This window comes from Osmia lignaria, chromosome 12 (genome assembly GCF_051020975.1).
Source record: "Osmia lignaria lignaria isolate PbOS001 chromosome 12, iyOsmLign1, whole genome shotgun sequence".
Lineage (NCBI taxonomy): Eukaryota > Metazoa > Arthropoda > Insecta > Hymenoptera > Megachilidae > Osmia > Osmia lignaria.
Genome location: NC_135043.1, coordinates 11103228 through 11127917, shown reverse-complemented (window position 1 = coordinate 11127917; position 24690 = coordinate 11103228). Strand labels below are relative to the sequence as shown.

The window sequence follows — 24690 nt, the reverse complement described above, 5'->3', positions numbered from 1 at the left end:
CGTGTCCTTTTTCATAAATAATCGCCCTAGGAACCGTACCACCTCCGTCGAATTTCACGTTCCCTGAATATCGAATTCTACTCGAGAAACTCTCGAAATTATATTCGGATCTGACTGGTGACTTTCTTCTTCTTCTTCTTCTTCTTCTTCTTCTTCTTATTGGAAAGTTTTGCTTGTAGTTTTCAATGTAAAAGGAATTATTAGATGTGGGGCTCTTTTAGAGGACGTTTCAGACAGGTTTTAATGGTTTTAGTCTTTGATATTCTTCTTGTTGATCTCGAAATTGCTTGAAAATTTCATGTATCAATAAAAATCAAGTGAAATATCTTCTAATTAGTTGGAATTAACCCAGAAAGGTCGCAGTCGATAAAGTACGATTCTAAAATAGTGCCTTTGGCTATTGTCAAGTAGAAGCACGTTCGCGGCAAAGCATCGGTAGCCTTTCGATAAAGCAAGACACCCGAAGCTTGTGCCGGTCCGCACAGCAGATCAGCCTATTAAATGGACGGTGGCCGAGTGCCAGCAATATTGAGTTACGTGGCAATACCCTAAATTGCTTGACCAGCCAGCATCGCCATAAGCTCCAGTATGGTCTTCGCTTATACGGTGGTCCATCGCATCGATCGCGATCGTACGATAATTAGGTACTGCGCGGCTAAGTGCACCACACATCCTTCGACTTCATTGCTTCCAAGATGCGACGATGGTGTCAACTCGACTTGGCAAAGGAACCTATACCACAACATGGTTCCATATTCTATACTTTGATGCTGAATAAGAACCTGCTACTTGCTTATTTTATGGGTGAATCTGTTCAAGCCTACAGACTAAAAGGCTAAACAATTTTGAGACTACGTGCATTTTAGGATATTTCATTTAAAAATCTCATTTCCAAAATGTTTCATTTGGGCTAAATAAAATTGCAGAATATTTCATTAAAAAATCTAATTACTAAAATATTTCATTTCCTCTTTTTTATTCAAGCAGGATTTTCATGGAAATTTGTTTTTTCTTTAGAAGATTTTAAAAATGAAAATTTTATATTGCATGTAATTTATTTTTTACATTTTTATTTTTAGCCTTTCTCTATATAAAAAACAATAATTAATAATATCTTCATTTCATTTACCTATAAATTTGAATGGAGATTAAATATTAGAGTGGAAGATATCAAAGCACCTCGTGAAAAGTATAGAAGGTGCATTTAATTAATAATACTAACAGATAAACCTCAATCTCTCACATCTCTCAAACGATATGTACATACATTCGAAAACTCACCCATAGACGTTCTTTGAGCAGTGCAAATTACTTCATTAAGCAGGGGGTAGAAATTCTGATTCATCGCGAAGGATAATTTCAGTTCTGAAGAGGTAGAATTACTTCCGCTTTGACCAGAGAAAGTTTCATAACTTACAAGGTAACTGGAATACGTTGTAGACTTCGAAGAACGTAAAAATTTAATCAAACAAAGTTTTTTCTTTAATCATGTCTTAAGAATTTTTCATTGAAAGTATTGTATATAGTATATAACAAACTGGTAACTTTGATCAACCATTTTCTTTTCATTATTAAATTTCAAATTAATATACAATTTTATGCAAATTCAAAGCGTGAAGTTAGTGATGCAGTAGATGTTGACAAGTGACAAACATAACATAGTTCATGCTGGAAATTACAATACCAGGCAGCTGGTTGTGATCTGTTAAGGGTCGCCTTGATTAACGACCAATCGATGGAACCGATCGTGGGTCAATCTGGCGGGATGTTAAATCGAATCCTAAATCGGCAACGAACAAACCGCAGATATTGATCAAATACAGACGAAGATTCTTGTAAATTTCCATTGAGAGTTTCGCTGATTGTGAGATTTCCTGAAATTCATCGAATTTGCTGGCTGGCGAAACGGTGTTGCATCGGTAACTTGTCGTTCGACGGTGAGAATTTGATTATAACTCGGAGAATGCTTATCGTTTGATCGAATCGAGACACCGGAACCGCAGCTACGAAATTACTCGAGAATTGAATTCGATTTAACACGTCGACCGATGAATTTCGAGAACAAGACACAGCCAGTTGCACCGGTGTGTGATTATGCAAATTGAGAAATTTGCTCTGCTACATTCGTCATTATTTTTCTATCTTGCCGGAGAATAATTAGGGAAATTCTAATCATTCTGTGATGATCAACGTCTTTCAAAATGTCTAAAATATCGAGATACTTCGTCTTCGTCTCGTTTATGCAGAATGTGAATATTTTATCAAGGAATTATAGTAATGAACGATCACGCTTTCTCACCACCGGTCTCAAGAGGCTTTAAAGGAAACTTGGTACATTTATTAGCAACGGCTGTCGATACTTACGTGACGTTACTAATTTACAAAGTTCACTGCATTGTGTCCGGGGACAATTAAGCTTAATGGCGTCGATAGCCGTAAGGATCTCGCAAAGAACAATGCACCGATATCGAGCTTTCATTGTTCTCACCGGATAAGGGAACAATCTCCGACGGGCTAATAATTAAAATAGTTCTGCTGTAACTTCCGCTCGAGTTTCGTTCAACTTGCGAAAGTACACTGGTCCGTGGCTGGTTATGAGACTGGATTCTTATTAATCACTTTTGTCTTAATCTCCTTTCGTTTCCATTTAGTTATCAGAATATGTACAACTCCTGTATTTTGAAATTTTCATTATTATAGCAATAATTAAAGGCACGAGAAGACAATAAAAATTGACAGTTTCATAAAATGTTTATTGTTTTATGTATAACAGCTGAAACGCAGCTTAGCAATCAAAGTATCCTGGAATTTCGTACTCTTCACGTGGGTGGCTATTTACATGCTGGAGAAGAGATACCCCATTTCGTTGGCCAACTACAGCAAATTTGGTTCAATGGGTACCCCTATCTGGAAATAGCAAGGAGCTCCGGGAATCACCAAGCTTCTCATCAAGGTGTCACACCTATCATCAGAGTAACAGGGAAGTTTGGTAAAAGGAACCATCCAGTACATTATCCGGTGACTTTCACGTCGAAACACACGTTTGTTGGATTACCTGTGTTGAAAGCGTATGTGGAAACAAACATCTACTTCCAGGTAATTAATTTTACCAAGAAAACATAAGCAATTTAATTTTACAATATATCATATAAAGGAGCAAACGTAAATTTAATTAGAGTACATTTCTGTACACGTCGTGTACACAATTAAATTGGATTATTTTTTCTTTTTTTTCTTTTTTTTTTTTCTTTTTTTTTCTGTTAATTATAAAAATTATTATTATATTACATTTGTCCTTAATGGATGAAATTCGGTTGAATTTCAAAACGAGGTTAAATATTCTGCAAACTTGGGAGGTGGTCGAGTTTGGTCGACATTTCGGAATTTCGAAGGCCATAGAAGAAATGAAATGTCAACGGTGACGCGTACCCACAAAAAGGTTAGCCCAATTAGAGCGGTGCTCGATTCGATGCACAAACTCTGGATCAATCGTGGCACGTGTCACGTATAGAAACCCAATCCATTCCATAGGATTCTTCCATATCAAGTGACAGGGAACCTTTTCTAACCATCACCTTCGTAATTACGTTGTCCGATAATTGACGGATTTCCGCTATCTTTTGATCGTACATACTTCCGCTCCTACGCTTTGAAGAGTTAATAAATAGAAATTAAATTCATTTCGATAACCGAAATTCCAAATGAAAATCAGATAAAATTTTATAAAAAAAAATAGGAGGAATATTAATTTAATCATTACTGAGCTATTGTTCGTCATCTTTCAGTTTAAAACACGCGAAGCAAACGGCTTGATTCTCTTCAACGCTGGTCGAGAACGTGACTTCATCGCCGTAGAATTGGTGAACGGCCACGTCCACTATGTATTCGACCTGGGTGATGGTCCTGTCAGGGTCAGGGACAGTTCGAGATCCCGATTGAACGATGGAAAATGGCATGCTGTCAGTATAGGAAGGCCAGCGCCTAAGAGACACACGCTCGCTGTTGATGACCACGTCACTGTTGTGAACAGTCAAGGCAGTAATGAGAATCTTGATCTCGATGGAATCTTGTGTATTGGTAAGTAAATTCTATTGAAAATTAACATAGATTTAGATATTTAGAGAAAAATGGAACAGAATGATAAAGTAATATAAAATTGAATATTATAGTAACCTATTCTAAATTATTTTAAATATTAATGTCTTTTAAGATTAAGATTTTGAAAATTAGCAATGGGATTTGATTTATAGTTGAAGTTCCATTGTCCCGGTAATACTTATTTAAATCAAGCAAAAAACCTTCGCCGCGAGGCTAGAAACGCGTCGATACTTTGAAGAGAAAATATTGCTTTATGTATCATGAAGAAATTTCGAAAAGTACGAAACGATAAATCAGTCGAATTGGTTTTATCGATACATCGAATTCCGAGATAAGGTCTGAGAATTGAAAGTCGGCGAGCATTCCGTAATAACGCGAAAATGAAGTCATCGATCATACGTGTTAAAATTTATTTCAAAAATCAAACAAACTAATCTGAAAATATAGGAAATAAAAAAATAAAAATAAACACGTAAAATAAAATATAAAAATGAAACAAAGATACATTTATCATATTTTTTTTTATCGATAATCGTCTATGTTGGAAAGATAAAAACAGCTTTAAAAGTTATGATTAAATATTTTATTGAATATTTGATAAATTATTAGATGTGGACAAAAAATTCAAATGGTGAAGTGTATTTCTCTAAATAACAAATGAAGTAAATGAAGTTCTAAAAATCTGAACCACCTTTCGACGTCACAACCTCCCTACATATTTTCTGATAGTCTAGTTGTTGACCTTCAGGGCATGCTCGTGGAGGTACCCGGATAATGTCTCTAGAGTCAATACCAAAATAATTAGCGAGATTAGCAGCGTTTCTGTCTACGATCTTTGGTGGCCCTCCACGAGGAACAATCCTGAGACCCTCTGGTAAATTCATAGCTTCTGCCATTCTATCGTCAACTTCTGCTGATCGACGATTTCTACCTTCGATGCTAATCGAAAATTGCATTAGAAGGAGAATCAGAAGAACGTTGGTCAATCGTGACATGCCAATCAATGAGCTCTTCATCGTGACTGGATAAGGATTTGATTATTCACGATGAGTCCAAGCCGATGAATAGATATATTGAACTCTTAGCTTCTGAGAATAATTCTTACGTGTGTTCTGTGAATAAATAAGAAAATTACTATTGCATTTTAGAATTCAAAGATTCTAAAGTTCTTAAATTCTAAATTCTCAAATTATCAAATTCTATATATTTCCTCTGCCCCATAAATATGTCCTAGATACGCCAATAATTAGAAACTAACCGAAAGACTAACAGAAGAAAAAAAGAATTAACATGGACGAGCACAAGCTGAAAACTTTTAACTGTAGGGTTCTACAAACCGCATTAGATTTATAAACAGTTTTCTGTCGCCTTGAAACTCACTCCCCATCCACTTTCCACTTTCGTGTCTTTTTAACACTATAAAACGAACGATCGTCATTCTTGATAACTGACCACGATCCATACCGATTAGAATTCACGAACTCGTGAACGTCGTTCCCCACGAATAGTTTTATAAGCCTTCGCGAGTCACATTTCGCTGCTTTTATTATGCTCGCGAATAGGTTTGTTTGGCAAAAGGTTTTCAGGATAGAGGGATATTTATTTACGAGTTCGAAACATTTATCGTATATATGTTGCAATAACAGTCAATTTCTATTTCTTTAAATCAAAATATTACCAACCTCCAACCTGACTCATACGACAAGAGATGTCGTATAACTATTTCGAAATGTTAATTTAGACAATTGAGCTAATTCTACAGAACGGCAGTATAATCTTTTAGTGTTCTCATAACATTTCATTGATTTTTATCGTGTTACTTATGATGCGTCAGAAATGGAAGATTCCGTCATTACGTATTACTTCATACCGAGTAATGACTATGCTTTGTGGTAATTAATTAATTGCCACCGCACGCAACCTCTCATTGCTAATTAGGTATATACATGGAACAAAATTACACTATTATTATAAAGTAAAATATTTAATTTAATTTAATTTAATTTAATTTAATTTAATTTAATTTAATTTAATTTAATAAACACGAAACATGAAAATCGCCTATCAATTTGTAAATAGGAAGCAATGATTGCTTTTATCAATAGACTGAACTTTGAGATAAGGTCTGGGAATTCATGATCGACGAATATATATCGTAATAACGCGAACAGGGAGTCATTGAATAAATAAATACATATCAATGATAATATTGAGTCAGAAATGAAGAGAAGACATTATGTATTTTGTGAATTAATTTATTTCATAAAAAAAAGTAAATTTGTTTTTGGATATTGGCCTAATAAACTTTTGTACAGACTCCCTTGTAGTTCCTTCTCTGACCGGGTGGACACGGTCTAAAAGGGACGTTGACGATTGTTCTAGAACCAAGTCCCAAGCCACTGGTTTTTTTACGACTGTTTTCACTTTGAGATACTTTATGTCCATCGTTTCCGTTAGCATTATTTCGAAGCTCCGATATCGGTTCGGAATTTCCATAATTATCCGAAAATGTATATTCAAGGCTGACCCAGTTTGCGCCGGTTTTTGGTACATGTTCTTTTATCAATTGCATTTCAATCCTTGGTGGTTCCATTTGACGTGGGATGACCCTCCAACTATCTGGCACACGATTTGCCAGATGATCAGTGGATGGCTCTCTGTCCTCGATATTTGGCTGCGATGACTGATAAGAAGCCATTCCCAAGTTATTATTAGGACCTGCTACTTTGTACTCAATTATTGGTGACATTTCATGAGGGACGATTCTTAGACTTTCTGGTAGATTATGAGGATATGGTAATCCGTCTATTTCCGGCGAACGATGTGTCCTACTCTGGACAGCTGTTGCAGATTGTAGGATGAAGAGAGCGAAAATAAGGGTGGCCAAATGTGGCATTGTAGGTTTCGAAGATAAATCCTTTTTGATTACTACTGTAAATAAATAAATGAACACTTTTATTTTTCGGGGTCTCTGAAATTTTGGTAACTGGAAAAGTATGACTTTAAATGAACAAAATTACTCCTTTGTATTTCTTACTATGAAAGTTATAAAATTGGAGATAAAACATTTAAAAAGGGACGTTAACTAATTTAGTTAATTTTATTTAAAAAAGCACAATAATCACTGGCTCAACGATACAACACTTATTACATAGATAAATGAAAAGAAGAAAGATGAATGCATACACAATATTCAATGAGTGAAATACACTACTAACCAGTGATCGTTTAAAGAACGAGTTAACTGAAGGATCTGCGATGAACGACTGTCGTTCGCAACTCAGCTTAGCGAGTACAGATGAAACGCGTATCCGGCTGTTAACCGCACTCCTCTTCCGCGAACCAGATTAGATTTATAAGCAATTTTATGTCACCTTGTAGCAAATTCCCCACTTCGTCCATTTTCACGCTTTTTAATTCGACGAAGACGAACGCCATGTGATGATAAAACGATTCGATAAAAAGAACCACTGCCGCCGGTGATAAGCGTTCTTTCCACGATCAACGATGATTAAAATACATAAACTCGGGGATATCGTTTCTCCCGAATGGTTTTACGAGGTTTCATGTGACACATTTTGTTGGTTTTATTGACCATGAGAATAAGTTTTCGCGAATTTCAAGCATTTATCGCGTAGACAGGAAGAAGGATATGGTTCTAGGTAGTGAAGATTAGAAGTTTGTGGGTTATTTGATTGAGATAAATCAGAAAGATTTGGATTTTTTTTTTATTTAGGTACATGAATTTATTCGCATATGTGCAGATAATTTTATCAGAGCAGTATTATAAACATAGTAATCAATGGATCTATAAAATACATGATTGTATCAATATTATCAAAAGATAAGAATATTGGTCGCTAAATGGTATTATAAAACGATTATTTAACTCATGGATGAGCAATAAAAACGTGAGAAACAAGTAAAATAACAATTGAAGAATTACTTATAATATGAACAAACAATTCCGACACAAAGGATATACATAGATAGGATAAGAAAAGCGAGGCTATAAAAATTCAAGGCTTTCATGTATTACTTTTCCTCGAGTCTAATCGAATGTAATCGAGTGTAAAATAACATTTTACTTCTCACGATAAGTTCACATTTCAATCTTTTAAAACCTCGGTTAAATATTATTTTATCTTCTCACGACCTGTAATATTTTTCGAATATCGTTTAACATTGTGCACGATAACAATTTATTTCTTATTGTGTTTTTTGAAAAGATACATATAACCGATAGTATATTATTACAGGGGGTGTGGAGAAATCACAATATGGCCATCTACCAAAACAAATACTCAGCAGACACGGTTTCGAAGGTTGTCTCGCCTCGCTGGATCTCAGCGGCGAAAGCACCAATCTGATTTCCGACGCTGTTGTACCAAGTTCCTTAGTGGAATCTGGATGTAACATGTTCACTAACCTTCATCCTGGAAAGAAATGTACCCATGATTTGTGCTCAAACCATGGCACATGTGTGCAACAATGGAACAGTTACACCTGTGATTGCGATATGACTAGTTTCATCGGACCAACGTGTAACGAAGGTGAATATAAATATATTATTAAGTTTCTGCATTTACGAATAGATCAAAATGAGCCACCTTATACATTTTATTTTTGTTTAATAATAAAACACTTTGCTTAACGTTTCCAATTAAAAGTTTCAATTAAAAAATTCTAATTTTTAATTAGTCATTAGAGAAACTTATTCTGATATAAGTATTATCGTTGGAAATAAAGATAAAATATTTTTAATTAATAATTATCACAATATTGTTGCAGAAAATATAAGCATCATTTATTATTCTACTTTGTAGCTGATTAAATCTATAATGATTAATATTTCTTCCAATATTTGCATATTTTTTCATCGAAATTTATATTAATGCAACAAAGTTTCATTATCAACTTTTATCAGCCCTTCGCATCAACATGCAGATTATTATTACTTAAAGTTTGCATGCAAATGACGAAAAATGTGAAAGTAACCATAGTGGTTACCAGATTCGTGATAAATATATCTACAAAGCGTATCTGATTTATTGCTTTTCATTATTCATAATCAAAAATCGTAGGGATTTATATAATAGTAACATATTTGACCTATATTGTTTAACACATAATAAAGCTGAATAATCTAGCTTTATTTTAATGCTAGCTTACCCTTTAACTACTATTTTGAATTTGAATATTTTCCCGTACTTTTATGAATTCGGAAAGTAAAATATAAAAAGTATCTTTCTTCCTTGATTTACCCTCAACTTTCGGCTCTCACATTAGTAATTAATATTCCGTTAGTAATAATTTACCATTACTTTGTTACAGAAGCTGTAGCGTATGAATTCGGAGCCGGAAGAGGAATCATTACGTACACCTTTCCCCCAGATCGAAGACCGGAAATGAAAAGGGACACAGTGGCCCTGGGTTTCGTTACAAGTGTCAACGATGCTGTGCTTCTCAGAATAGAATCTGCTTCAAGCGACGATTATCTCGAAATTGAAATTGTTAGTAATCAAAAGAATTATTTGAATTTATAAGTAATGAGATAAGTTGAAAAAGACCCTGAAAGAAATTGTTCAAAAATTGTGAAATGTGATTTTGAATAATGGTGATTAGGTTAGGAAATTGTTTAATATAATTTCATTAACAAATTTGGAAGAAAATTCCTAATTACTAAATTAAGTGACCAAATTATTAAATTATCAGAATTCCAAATTAGCAAATTACCAAATTCCCGAATTAAATCATAAAATTATTAAACTATATCTAAAAATAATTTAGTAAGAGAAGATAGTAATATATGATAATATTTTGGCATGTAAGGATCTTTTTTAACTTATATAGCTTTATTTAATAAATCACATAACTAAATACAATTTATCAAAGTAGGAAAACTTATAAATTGTATTTGTCTGTAGTATATATTAATTAGATATTGCTCATTCGTAGTGAATGTGAATTACATATGTGAAATTCCAAGTCCTGATTTAAATATATTATTTATATGAAAAACGATTGAATAGAATGTATGTATAATGTAAAATTAAAATTTATTATATGTAGGTACAAACATTAATTTTATATATTTTGTTAGTATTATCAATAACAAAGCCATTTGATGAGTAAAATCAAAGATATGTAAAGTAATAGTTCTTAGGCTATTTTAATCTATTTTAACTAAAGAGGAAATGAACACTGTTTAATGTAATGTACTATAGAATTTGTAATTAGATACATAAGAAAAGAAGATATACAGGGTCATAACTCTGTTATTAATGCATTCACAGAAAAATGCTAAAGGAGAAGGATAAATGACTCGAAGAGCACTGCATTTGTAGGGCCTTAGATTTTTTAAAGTGCAAACAGTGCATGTACAATTAACATTTTCATAGTTTCAGCATCTTCTTCAGTAACAGCATTTTTTAAGATATCTCGAGAATTACTCATTCGTTTGCCACGCTATCCTAATACTTTTTTACTTAGAATAAACAGACGAATCGATCTATGCCAGTCTATCGGTGTATTAAAACAAATGTACAACGATGTTATAAACGAAATATTTATAATAAGCTATTAAACGCCTACAGATCAGAAAAATAGTGATCTGAAAAATAGCTCAATAAAATAATTTCCATTGGACTTGGAATTTCACAAAATTCTAAACACCCAAGGGCGCTAGAAATTTTATTTTTAAGAACGCGTAATAAAATATGCACCATCTTCGAGTCTGAAAATTTGTATATGCATATTTTATCATTGAATAATTAGGAGAGAAGGCTCGAAAAGAAATCTTGCCCGCGGTGGCAGACACGCTTAAGTCCAACCCTATTGCCTAGCACCGAATGGTTTTTAATAAAATCCTGCTAATAATGTTGCAGGTGGAAGGAAACGTGTTCGCCGTTTACAACATGGGAACGAACGATCATCCTATTGGTGAGGCCGGTGTGAAAGTGAATGATAATCAATATCACGTCGTCAGATTCACTAGAACAGGGGCAAACAGCACTCTACAGGTTGATGATTACAATCTGCAGTCCAATCATCCGTCCGGTAAGTGATCATTCTTCCCTATTATTAGTACCATTAGTAACAACATCATAAACTGCGATATCGTAATAAACAGTGAATCAGCATGAATTCACACACTAATTAAGGATAAATCATCAAGAAATTGATCATAATTCACAGTTCAACATCGAAATTGCTTAGTATCGTTTCTCAAATTTTTCTAACGCTTAGAATTAAATGAATCACTACACTCGATTCCGTATTTTCGAAAACAGATTTCAAGATCACTCGTTATGTCAAGGGAAACACTAAAAATAATATAACAAACAAAGAGATCCACTATAATTAATAATTGCAAGGGAAATAATTTTGGTTTATTTATTAATAGTAAATTTATAATAACGCGAGATTTAATAGTAAAGAAACGAAAGAAACGATACGAACAGGACGGTTGTTGGAAAGCGACTGAAGGGAACAGGGCCTCTGGGTCCTATTTATAAGCTCCCTCTTACAATGGGTCCCAAGACCATGGGAAACAGCTGCAGTAGTATAGTGAAATCCATGTAGCGATCCCATGTGTTCTCAATCTCTTCAATGCTATTCACGTGGGATTGGTCAGCAATGTATTCGTGGAAAATTGATTATGACTCTTACTTTTATTTATATGCAAAAAATATTTATTTATAATTCATATGGTTTGTGAATTTAAGCTGTTCTTTAGTTAAATTAATTATTATCTATTAAAATTGACAAATAGTTTTTTTTATATAAATTTTAATTCTAGCAACAAATGCAACATTAATTATGAAAAGTAAAAAATTTATAATTTTAAAGTAACTTGTTTTTAAATTTTGCTGTGATAAGAAGAAAAACTTACATTCCAGGATAATGTGTAAGTTAGCACGTGGAAGAAATAGCTTCTTGTAAAACTTTGTTGCACGAACTGAGCCCTTAAGATCAGGGCCAAAGGCACTTTTGGAAAGTACCTCTGTGATTTTCCTGTTGCCCTGCTTCTAAAGACACCATAATAAGCTTTCACTTTTCTTCTGACGTAAACCTACAAGGTTCGTGTGAAATTCTCAGCTTTATGTTTCGTTGTATCTTACATTATGTATGAGGGATTGAAAAGAACATTTTTACTTTGAACACTTCTAATTACACTTAAAAATATTAGGTGTACTGTGTTATTTCCGTGCCTTTTCTTTCTTTCATTCAAGATTTATTTTTAAAAATTGACAGTAATTACTGAAATTATCGTTATCATTGTTATATTCTTGTGCCACTTCTTAAATTCACCGAAGGGTGGGAAGGTATTCAAATCTAAAATAGGTTCGCAGGTTTAAAATTTGAAACAGGTTTGAAAGTTCCTTCAGAAACGTACCTTCGGATCTTTTCTGCTTTCCTAACCCTCGAGGGCATGTTAATTGGCTCATGGACATTCAACATGTTCCATAAATCGTGTCACAGAATTTCAACCATTCCTGTATTACTAACCAGCCTTTTCTAATATCCTATTCCACCGATCGTCGTTAACGAAACTCTTTTTTTCATCGTCGTTTTCATACAAAAAAATTTGTCTTTAAAAATTGAAGTCCCTTATTTTAATTTAGTACATTTTTTACCTCTGGATAAAACTTAAATAACCATTCATTCTTAACAATTAAACATAAAACTTACAAATGCTTGGCAGTAGCTTTCAAAATATTAATTATCTGCAAATAGAATTTTCTCAGCTGCTAGAAAATCACGGGAGACATTTTAGAATTTTCCATGGGCCAAATCTTCTTAGATTTTCTGAACTCCTGGCATTAGAAGAACCAGTAATTGGCTTTCACTTTTTTCTAAGACGATTTTCGTCCATCACCCAATTTCTCGTCTTTCTGGTGCTCTAATATTTTGTGGCTTTGTCGCTCATCTTTTTTTAATCTCCGCTTTGTGCAAGCAAACTTCTAAGCACCTTATCCTATTAGATTCCAGTTAGAGGATATAGTTGATTTATTTGAATTCGGTTTATCGTACCTTCTGAAGATCCTGCTTTCCGTTCGCCAGGCTACTCGAATGTCACTAACCTTATCGTTTGCTTGGCTTAGAAAGGGCTTAGAAAACTTAGAAACAACATAGAATCCTAATACACTTGTCCTTCGGGAAGCTCTTTCACTTTTGTTGGACTACTGACTTCAAATGGTCGAAGAGAGTGAGTGCCATGAATTTAAATGAAACTGGACGGCTGAAATAATAGACAATGTAAGATTCTCTTTGAAATTATAATTTATAAATTTTATACAATATAGAAAATAAAATTATGGCTTTCTCCATGGTCCACCGTCTCACTTGTGTATGTTATAAGTACAATACCTTTCCTTAATTAAAAGAATTCATCAAGAACTCATCAAGAAAAGTCCACCTCCAGCATTTTACTGTGGTCCCAATAGCCAAGTTGGAGATAATTGGCGCACCCATTAAACGGTCACTTCTCCCTTAATTTCTCTGTGACCTTTTTGCTCCCTTGCTACTTGGTACCCCTATAAATTCCTCAGAAGCAATTAACGCGTTACCTCCCGCTCGTAAATGAAGCTAAGTGAATACGCACCGTTGCGCGGCTTAATACATTCACTGCCATACTAAAAGCAATTTTCTTTCTAATATAATCTAAAAAACAGCAGTGCTAATTTTCCAAAAAACAGCCACTGCAATAGATTCCACGGGACTGGAAATTTTCCTTCGCTCATGTTAGCCTATTCTTGTAGATATCATTTCGAATTACAGAGTTACTACAAGTACATGTTACCCTGATTGAAAAATAAGCGAAAAGCAAACAAATACTGGTATCACTTCGAGGAACATTCGTTATAAGTACAGAAACATGCTCCATGCCAAACTTTTCAACATTACAACACCATAATAATAACGATATTTCCCAAGATTAATTCACCATTGAAGAATATTTTCATTCTGAGAGACGAAGCAAGTCCACGGAGTTTCACCGTAGGAAAATCGTTCACGTTTTCCACCGTTTATGTTTTCCCGATCGGTGACTTTCCGTCTGCCAATTTTCCGCGATTTTCCGTATTTCCAACCGGAACTTTCCGGACTTCCGTGTTCTCCTGAAACCCTAGTCGAAAGGCAAGCAATGTAGAGCTCGTGCGCGTGGTAGAAAGAAGAAAAGCTTAGAGGGGAATAAAGATTTTCCCAGCTGCTTTCCTTTCCACGTTACCAGTCTCATGGTTTCCTGATGGAAAAATGCTCGTTTAAAAAAACAAGATACAACGGGCGAGTTTTGAAAAAAGAAACAACCCTTTATATGAACGGTTTGTTCCATGGTTTCCTGATAAAAGTTCACCAAAAACTGGAACATTCCTAGGCAGGTGCGTGCGGTGGACCCCAGGCTACCTCAAGCTCGTGTAAAACTAGGGGGTCAGTCGATGCGTGCGTAGTATCCCTTTTTGCCCCTGTTTCTTATATACAGAGAATAATACAAACTAAGTATGTATTTGGTCATAACTCGTACAATGCATACGGGACAAAGGTCCACACTCTAATTTCTCGTATCTTTGCTTCATAATTTCCTAATGAAACATCCCCAAAAGTAGAACGGTCAACAGTTTGTCCGACGAGGTTAGACAAATTTTCTTCTATACTTACGCCAACTTTCTAAACTCCTAATACTCGATTAGATGTTAATCCATTTCATTAAATATACCAGCCTGGTTTATAAATGGAAACGTTTGAATCCATTCGCTTTAGAAAGAGGATAAATATGTATATGCATATATCTTTTCCAGAAGTTATGATTATTTTTCTTAAACAAACTTTGTTCGAGTTTCCCCATTGATACCGTACAGACTCTTTCTGTGTGGTGATGGTGTCCTGGTAATCATGGCGTCATCTATGGTGTTTCTTCACTATTGCTCATCTGGATGAAGGAAAATAGGGACGTTAATGTGAATAGTGCATACAGAAAATGCAACTCTTTTCCTGTCACAACTATATACTCTATATTATATGTATACCGGTATTCCCTATAAAATAACACAACAGACTGAATAGTGCGTTGTAACGTTAGTGAAAGCAAGATGAAAACGGAGAAAGAGAAAGAGAAAAGTGGGGAGGGGTGCATCTAATTTGATTTAATTAGAATAAATTTGCTTGCATAAAAGGCAGGAAGAGGGGCATGCTCCACGCCAAACATATTAGCCTGGTAGCTAAATTTATCAAATTATGCGTAGCTCCTCCGTTTGACATCAAAACGAATCTATGATGGCCATTGACCATACATCCGCTTATATCCTTTCATTTCATTTAAACACCACCTATTCTTTATTATTTCTTAAGAACATTTAAATTAGAATCATGCTACATAAATCAATTATGTTATCAAAACTTTAAAAAAATTTATTTATAATAACTAATTAATTGAACGTATAAGAATTTTGCTATTATACAAAGTTTAAGTCTGATTCGTTAGCCTTTTGAGATATACTTAAGTTTTATTTTTGATTGGAAGGATAGGTATTCATGTTGGAAATATAAGAATGCGTTTAAGAGACAAATATAAAGTGTACAAATTAATTAGGTGCCTTTCGTGTTGCACTTTTTTAATTACTCTTTTAAATTTGAATATTTTTCTGTGCTTCCGTAAATTAAAAAAGTGGCGCAAGAATATGATTTCAATAAAGTATCGTAATCATTTGAGAAAAAAATTTTAAATGGTACCAGGTCGGCCATTCTGAATTCATGACCATGTTCCTTGGGCGTGGTGAAAGGGTTTCGGTGGCCACCATCGAAAAACGGGTTCTTCCTCCTCTTCCATCATGTTCTCCTTGCCCCTAAGTGGTACGACCTTCGACGTGGACCCCTTAACCCTTTACGTTTCAACCAATTAACACCATTACTCACGATTCGTAATTACTTGAATAGCAGCGATGAAACTGAATCTTGTACTATTTAATACTTTGAAGTCGCCACGGACAGAAAAATATCCATGGTGACCATGAAACGTCGTTCCTCTGGGTTCATGGTGTCCTGGTGTATTAAGCCACATAGCTTTTGTTCGTGTTCTAACTTGACTTTGGAATGGAATTTATTATGAATATATAGCGGGATGGATTTTAATTAAAAAAAAAAAAAATTAACTTATATTGTGAAATAAAAACTTTTTGAATAAATATTAATTTTTCTTTTTAATAAAACAAATTATTATTCTGTTACAAATTAATTCGGGGCCTTTGGCATTACATTTTCTCTTAATTACTATTTTAAATTTAAATATTTTCTTGCGCCTAATTTTGCAAGAATTACAGTGTAACGTTTAAACATGAGCTTGGAGTAAACCGCCATTGCTTGGAAACCACAAAGGGATCTCCATAAAGGGTTCCCCCATGGTCAACGCCTCCTATGTTTCCTGGTGTCCTATTCACCCAGAACTCCAGCCTTTGTCGCATTAACCCTTTGAGTCAACAATACCAAGGCCCTAATTCCATCCCTTTCTACCCCTATTTTCAACCACATTGACCTGATTACCAGGTAACAGAACTCCTGATATCCTTGTTACCCTGATAGCTTTCTAGATCATCCTGAACCCTTTGGGACAATCTTTCATGTTTTTCTAATCTGCCGTATGGTATTCTATAGCAGGCACAAATAGCTGGAATTCAAAACCATAAAGTAACTGTTTGTTATATTAATATTTTATAGTTCAGACAGCTGAAAGAAAATAGGTACAGAATTGAAAATTTTATTTCTACATTATTTGTTTAGAAAAAGAAAGAGTGCCTTAAATACTGGAAGAAAAATGATTCTGTGGGCTCTCCCAAATGAATGATATAAATTTTGATGTAAAAGGCAACATCCTTCCTCCAGGTCCTGGTATCTTGTTCTCTAGAAATTCAAGGCAACTTAGAAATCTCTCGACCTTTTTCCCACGTGGAAGCAGGACTTCCTCGTCCAGGGATTGCCTCGTATTCTACTCGAAACCCGTCCCGTTTCCCCTTTTCCACACATCGCGACGACGACCCACGTTGAGTTGAAATACTTCCTCTTCGTGCTTCCTGCTGCTCTGTTTCATATGTGGAGGGCTGCGTGTCCCCAAGTCACATATCCTCTCTCATGCGTGTCACACACGCGTGTCCTCGATGCGCTCAGATGAGAATTCCCAGCTCGCCGTCTATCATTTTTATCGTATACAGCAAATTACAGAGATCATGAGACTCGATGTGGCAATAAATATTTCAGTGGAAGGTAATTTTTACTGCAATTGCAGGAAATTAATTGCAGTGTGAAAATTATTTTTTCTATTAATTTAGATTTTCTTTCTAAGATTAGAAAGAAATTGATTAGAAAAACTCTCCCATATTACTAGTAGCATTCGTAATGTTTCGTAAGTTTTAGTCTCGATTGACCCAAACTCCGTTGTTCAAATGTTAACCAATTGATGCAGTAAATATTGTAATAATTGTAATTTCGTTGAAACTTATTTATACTTAATAAATAAGAGGGTTGATAAATGATATTATGATAGGTAACTATTATATCTTGGAAATAATTTTCATTGATGAAGAGACCCAACGAAATCCTCCTACGCCCGATGGAACTCTGATGAAAAAGGTCACGTTGAAGGCCTTTTTCCGCATTTACCGTACCTAACCCTATTCACTGATCCTTTTTTACCTACACACCCCTGTAAGGCAACCCCTGCCATAGGACACTCCCTATCCTTGCTGTTCCTCTGCTCCTGAAATATCTCGAACGACACGTAGACACTGAATGCTCAGATTCACTAGAAATCAGATATGTACGAAATAAATTGGTTTTATTTACCAGGGTATACAAAAAAAATAAGTAAACTATATTTTATATAATCCATTTATTCCCATTGTTTGACCCAAATATTCCCACATTTAAATTTATTCACGTTTATAACAAAGCAGAAGAATGTTTTCGAAGAATAAGGATAAACCGGGATTCAAGTGTCCTGTTTCCCAGGACAGTGATCCTATTTTACCTTCTTCATCCTCCTATTCCCTTGGTAGTTAACTAGATCACTGGAACTAGAAATTCTTCTCTTCAGGGTATACCCCATAAACATCAGCCATATTTCAAGAATTCTAAATTTACGACACCTCATAAACTATCCAACTAATAGTAAGTATCGGGACTAAGAATGAATTTAAAACGAAGGAATTTTACGAGTTGATAATTAATTGTGATTTACGATAGACACCAGTAAATGATTTGAATGGTTCGGACATTAAAGAGCCATTTGTTGACCACGCCCAACATTTGAAAATGCTTCTTCGAGTCGTATACTATCCTGGCCACTAATTAGGAAACTCTATTCAGTCGTTCCTCCCTCGGGTGGCCACCTTACGTCCCTGCGGGAACTTTCTATGCATTCTAATAGCGGACTGGAATATAATAGTCGTTCCACGAATGGTTGTACGCCTCTGCTTCATGAATATATCATGCAGCGGACGGTGTCGCTTTATCCCCGACAGAAATAATAAAATAGGGAATGAAGCTGGTGAATTTCAATATCCCTGGAATTTAGTTCCTTGAAAATGACTATTGTTATCAGGACGTGGTTTATTACCGAGCATTCTTTATTACTGACAATGAAATTTCCTGTGGGAAAGGGTAGTAGGAGATAGTAAAACTTGTTAAAATTTCCTTTACAACCTCGCCTATTGAAACAAAAAGATGAAAATCATTTCTAAATCATCCTAATCTCTTGAAGTTCTAAAACAAAGAATTCAAATAAATCGTAATCTCTGAATTTTACGGAATAATATAAAGAGCCCGTAATAATGTCGATTCCAACTTGGAACCACGAGGCCCTCCATTTTGTTGTTCACATAGCTGAAAGGTTCCTTCCTATGGTCGCCTAAGGCCCTAATACCACGGTGGTAGAATTTGACCGTGGGCGAGGACAATTCTCACGGTTGGTTCCTCAAGGAATAACCAGTCGGCCGGACAAAGTCGAAGGCCCCCAGGGGTCGTGGGAGGGTTCGAACCTTTCGTCCTTCCCGCCTATCCTTCCTCGACCAGACTCGTAGAGTCGAGGACCTTTGAACCCGTGGAATTTCGCGTCTGGCACCGGTTGCCCGATTATTTCCAATGGTCAGGACAACGCTAACGCGTGCTGGCGTGAAACCTGACCGGGGTTACTCATCATTTCTCCTTTTACGAGTTCCTCCAGGGATCGTAAGATTTGAAAAGTCGCGGATTCTACGGGAGTACCTTTATTATTCCTTGTTCGATGCTCCTCTCTTCTTTTTTTCTCACGAGCTTCTTGGAAAGCGAGGGTGCTTCTCGAGGAACGTGATGCTAGGGGGAGGTTCGTGGGAATTCCAGGACGAGCCTCGTGAGAAAAAAAGCGGCTTCGAGGAGAGATTGTTTCTTCTCAGGGTTACTAGGGAATCATTCCGCGTTAGGAAGCTTCTTCGAAGAGCGTGTAGGAAAGGGAAAGAGGGTGACGAATATTTTATATTCAATTATAGGGTGGAGGTGATTAATAAAATTTTTAAAAAAGTTATTCATTCTAACCTGGGTTACAAAATATATACATTAAATGTATACATTTTGAAAGGAAAGAATTTCATGTATTAGAAGAATAATTTTTAATAAATAAGTAAATCATCATCGAACCAGCATCTCGTTCGAGATATCTCCTCGATTCTCCTGAGAGCTTGGTAATGCTGAGAAAACGAAGCTGCCCTTCGAACCTCGATTCTCACGCTCGGCTCAGTTACCTTATCTACCACCATGACCCCCCAGGTAGAGAATCTTCATCGCTAATCTGTACCAGGACATCTGGCATCCTTTCATATCTTTTTTTTTTTTTTTTTTTTTTTTTTTTTCACGAATTCCACGATACTGTGTGGTCCAGAAAATTCTTTATTCGACGTTCCTGGAATTCGCAGCTTTTCATCGACGCGTTTTCCTCTTCAACGAACTCGGGGGCCCTGGTGAAACACGAGCGGCCATCGAAGAATGCCAGAAGAAAAACGTGCTCGTTATTTCTTTCTCTGCATCCGGCGAACAGAGGAATAACGCTGATGAATATTCCGTCGGGATTCCTTTGGAAAGAGATCGTTGCTGGAAGATCCGTGGAGCCGTCCTGTTCTGCGTGCCCGATTCCCACGAGCCGTGAGAACGACGATTCCGTGGTCCGTGCGTTCTTCCCGCGCGTGATAGAGGAACATAAGGGAAAAAGAGTGTTCCAGGGACCTCGTGATCATACGTGACACGATTGTCCAGATTAATTTAGTCGGATGAACCATCAATGGTAAAAGAAACGGACCTACTTACTACGGATAGTTTATTCAGATATTGGCTCGTATGCATAAAAATAAGTAAATTTACATACTATGTACCCTTCATTTTGAGGTCTTCAGGATAGCAATCCTTTGAACAGCAATGGCAGTGGATTATTCTGGAGGTGTAGAAACGCAAGGTTGCTTCTCACGATTATTGGAGAACCATGTGCAACGAGAAAGTAGACTGAAATTGAAGATCATGAAGCGGTAATGGAAACGGGCCGCCACGCCGGGCCGGTGCCTTTTGAAGTTCCTTTTTTCCGCGCGACGCGTGCTCCGTTGGCGTCCGACAAACGCGAGGAATGTCAGGGCCAATAAAGGACGGAATGCGTTTGCCGGCTCTAGACAAGTCATTCCCAAAGGCTGTCACGCCTGCTCCACCAAGCGTGAGAACGAAAATGCGTGGCTCGAATCGACGTTCTTCTCACGTTCATCAGGGTCCCAGTGAGGATGAAGAGATCGGCAGGAAATTCGAAATTGTCGCGATGCGTTTTCGTGTTTTTCAAATGTCTCGTGAAATTCCTTAAGTAAAACCCCGTAACTTAATCTAGGAACAAGGAAACGTAACATTTTACATTTTTTATGGAGGAAAAGGGTTCTATGTGAAATTTATTAGAGTATAGAATTATATTAATTTTCTTTTATTAATTAAATAAATATATAAATGTATCCACACTCTGCAAGTATGCAAAACTAATAACTTCAATACATTCTTTTGCATACACGCCAGAGTTGTGTAAGTACATACATACATTCTAGTCAGATGATTGAAAACTACATAGAAGCATCCTGTCAATAGAAAGACTTAGAAGCACTTCCTGCAGGTTTCTAATCTCCTGGCAACTTTATGGCCGAAAACATAATATAAGCATGGAAGAATCATGTTCACGCATAATCCCAAAAATTCCATTGTGTCGCATACGATTCAATTTTACACACACACACTACACATTTCACCTGTAACATTATTCTCGCAACGTCCATGTACTTAGCCTGGTCCATACACATTTGGTTCGCAAATTTACCATCTAGAACCAGCTACTTTCCTGATTCTTGTTTACAACGATCCACAATTTTGTATAGTTACAGCAGTCATTCTGATTCAACTTTACAATAACATTACACGAACCATGATAATACCAAAGCTGACGTTCCTAGAATCCCTAGAATCTAGTGATAAAAGTCGAAGACTTGGTTTCTTTTGCAAACGCTTCCAGCTGTCTTCTAATCTCCTGCTGCCAGGATACGCTCGAATGATTTCGAGGAAATTCTTCTGGTAAACTGATTTGGCCCACTGCCTAGCCTTCTTCTTTTTCGGGGTCCTCGAGCTCTCTGAACAGGCCCAAACCGACCTCCTTGTCTCTCCTGTTTCTCCGCTCCTCCCGCTATAGAATATTGACTTTTAACTGTCAATGACACTGATCGTCATCGTTTAATCGATGCAGCTGACATTGGACGTTCCTCACTGACTGTCCTTCAGTTAAAAAAAGAAAAAAAGAAATGAAACACTCCGAAAGTGAAACTTCTCCTCATCAACGCTGGTGTCCAAATATTTAACCAACATACAGATGCTTATTTGAAATGAAAATGAAGAAGGATTCGAGGTAGGAATACCAGATGCCCGTGGAGTTAGTTATTTAAAATTCTTCCTGAATAATGAGGGACAGGTCCAGGTAACTCCACCTCCCAGGTAGGAAACCGTGGACGGAAGGCGACTACCTTTCTTCTCATGTTCTCCTAGTTGAAATGGTACCAGGTTCTCGACGAGTGTTAACCCTTTCGCCGATCGAGCAACCCAGAAGGTCAGTTTACACACCTTCGGACAGGTACACCGGTAACTTTCTCGTGCTCGAAAGTGAACGAGGCTGCCGAACGAGAGATTACTTGGATCTCCTGACAGCCTGATCGACAGTCGTCGAAAATTAACCCTTTCTGGGACGTTCAAGTCTCGACTGAGACGTTGCTCGACTTCTTAGAGGATCCTGCATCCCGGGTCCTTGGTCTTCGATTAATTCGTGTTTACAACGTTCTTCACGCCTTCCCGCAAACTTTAACGCACCATTAACGCACGTGCATCGACGTTTTCTAATATCACGTGACGTTTATCTCATCGTTCCTCTTGGTTCCCGTTGTGTCTCCATTTTTATCGATCCGCGCGCGTTCCCGCCGGAATTTCCAGCCCTTGCGGGCTTCTCCTTGTGATCATGATATCCTGGTATCTGGAGGATATAAAATTTCCGTTAGCGTGATTTTAAAACCGCGTGCGAATTGATAGACCCGTTAAGGACTCGCCATTCTGTTTTTTCTACATGTTCTTTTATCCTTAAACCGCAAGATTCATAAAATTTTGGATCAGATTACGAGGAATTGTGGAGTTAATAACGGAAAAGGTATGGTTACATTATTTTGTTTAATAAGTGAAATAGAAAGATTTAGAAATTGTTTATCATACGGAAATACGAATGGTTTCATGAAAGTATTGGAATATTTCAATTTTAACTACTTACTTATACTATGTAAGTAACCTATAAATTGCCATTTCATTTTCTTTAGCAGCAACTACTTTTTTATTAAGAATATTGATGAGACATTTACATAGTCATTTTTATTAATCTTTAAGCTCTGAATTTATGTCATGAAATTCTGTCAGACTTTCTATGCTTCAAAATCAACCATTTCATAGTTCCCTACAAAAATAACATATTATAAATTGAATTTTAAGATTTCTTTGCATGTTCAATTAATGAAAAATAAAATAATTCAAGGATATTCGAGATGAATGTAAGGATAAGGACGAACCAAAGTATAGCTCCAACTGTTTTCTGCTATCCTAGGAAACTTGTTTACCAAATTGGTTTCTTTCTACTCGAAGGTCGACCAGGGATGAAACCATAAAGGGATAGCTCGATCATACCTGAGTCGACCATCGACCTTTCTACGTTTCACACGTGTATGATCTCCTAATAGTAAAGGACCAGTCATAGCGAGGCTCTTTTAACCCTTTCCATAGCTCTTTTAATCCTACGTTTTTAATCATAATATTGTTATACATATATACTGTATAAGTTAACGTAGAAACTTAGTATCTCTGTTTTGGAACACAACTTCCAGGTACTTTCTGCTACCCTATGAAAACTGTTTACCAGCTTCATTTCCTTAAATGGGCGTGAAACCACAAATCACAGGGGTCGAAGTAACCACCTGTCTAACCCTTGTAAAACAATTTGATTTCTAGGCTTTCGTTGCAATATAATCTCCTGTTCAGTTCGAACTAGGAGTAGTGAGGCTCGACTCGAATATTCGAGCAGCTTGCAAATCGAACCTAATCGATAGTCGCTTTTCGATTCGATTCGAAAACTCGGAGTGGCAAGAATTTGAAGCAATCGAGTGGCTCGAACTATCAAAGTAGATTAATTTTTATCAAATATTTCTTTATTTCTTTATTTTGTACAATTATGAAGATATTATTAAGTGTACAAAGAGATGGTCATCGGGAAAGAGTTAATATTCTTTTAATTAATAAAAGAATCGACTAAGACTATCTCTTCGCAAACCATCAATGGCGTCCGACTTTAACGACCTTTTCTATATTCAAAGAAGGTGCTCACATGGTACACGAACCCTTAAAGAGGAATATTACCTTCTTTATAGCTATACAACCCTGTTGAAAGTATTCAACACTGGTGCCCCTGAGAAGACACGTTCTCACGCTGCCTTTCTACATGGCTAAAAGATTTTTTCCACGAGGGAGGATGTCAAAGAATTAACGGGTTCATCTTTCTTCTCTTTTCTTTTACATTCTTCATCTCACAGACCTTTGATCTTTGATGTTATACAGATTATCGTATCCTTGAACAGCTGTGTCCTCTGAAAGTTGAATATAAAAACTTGCTCGACCAGAGGTTCTTATTTTTTTCAACTTCCGGAAAATCAAGATATCAAGCCTATAACGAACTAGTAAATACACGAGCGAGCGGAATCTGTGCGGGGGTGGACCGACAGGCAGAATATAGGTCAACTTGCATGGATCTCATGCGATCCTGGTATCAGAAGCGCCACGCGCCTTCGCCGTTTTCCCACGAGCCCTCGTCGGGTTCTCACGCGAGCACGATCCCGTTCCTAACGCCTCCTCTTCTTTCTGCACGTGTCCAGAAAGGAAACTCGCCACGAGGAAGAAAAAAATAAAGCACTAAGCAGTCGCCCTTCGATAACAACGACTTCCTGAAGTCGCATGGAGTCCTGGCCGTCCGAAGCTTTCGGT

At 36.4% G+C, this 24690-nt stretch overlaps 2 protein-coding genes across 10 annotated transcripts in view; one reads left to right on the top strand and one right to left on the bottom strand.

The window, feature by feature from the left end:
• The window catches only part of Nrx-1 (neurexin 1), a 183001-nt gene that overhangs the window by 144573 nt on the left and 13738 nt on the right, over positions 1–24690 (top strand). For all 8 annotated transcript variants that reach the window (XM_034337131.2, XM_034337129.2, XM_034337130.2 and 5 more), the window contains 5 exons: positions 2774–3096; positions 3786–4077; positions 8358–8651; positions 9433–9611; positions 10986–11157. In XM_034337131.2, the coding sequence (XP_034193022.2) occupies positions 2774–3096; positions 3786–4077; positions 8358–8651; positions 9433–9611; positions 10986–11157 (1260 nt within the window). The remainder of the gene's footprint in view (positions 1–2773; positions 3097–3785; positions 4078–8357; positions 8652–9432; positions 9612–10985; positions 11158–24690) is intronic.
• LOC117610126 (uncharacterized) lies at positions 6347–7460 on the bottom strand. 2 transcript variants are annotated; one of them, XM_034337141.2, is made up of 2 exons: positions 7317–7439; positions 6347–7026 (listed from the first exon to the last, which is right to left on the bottom strand). In XM_034337141.2, exon 2 carries the CDS (start codon positions 6992–6994, stop codon positions 6395–6397), a length of 600 nt encoding a protein of 199 aa, XP_034193032.2. In that variant the 5' UTR covers positions 6995–7026; positions 7317–7439; the 3' UTR covers positions 6347–6394. The 2 variants fall into 2 exon arrangements, with proteins under 2 accessions (XP_034193032.2, XP_034193031.2); XM_034337140.2 differs by having other exon boundaries at positions 6350–7029; positions 7317–7460.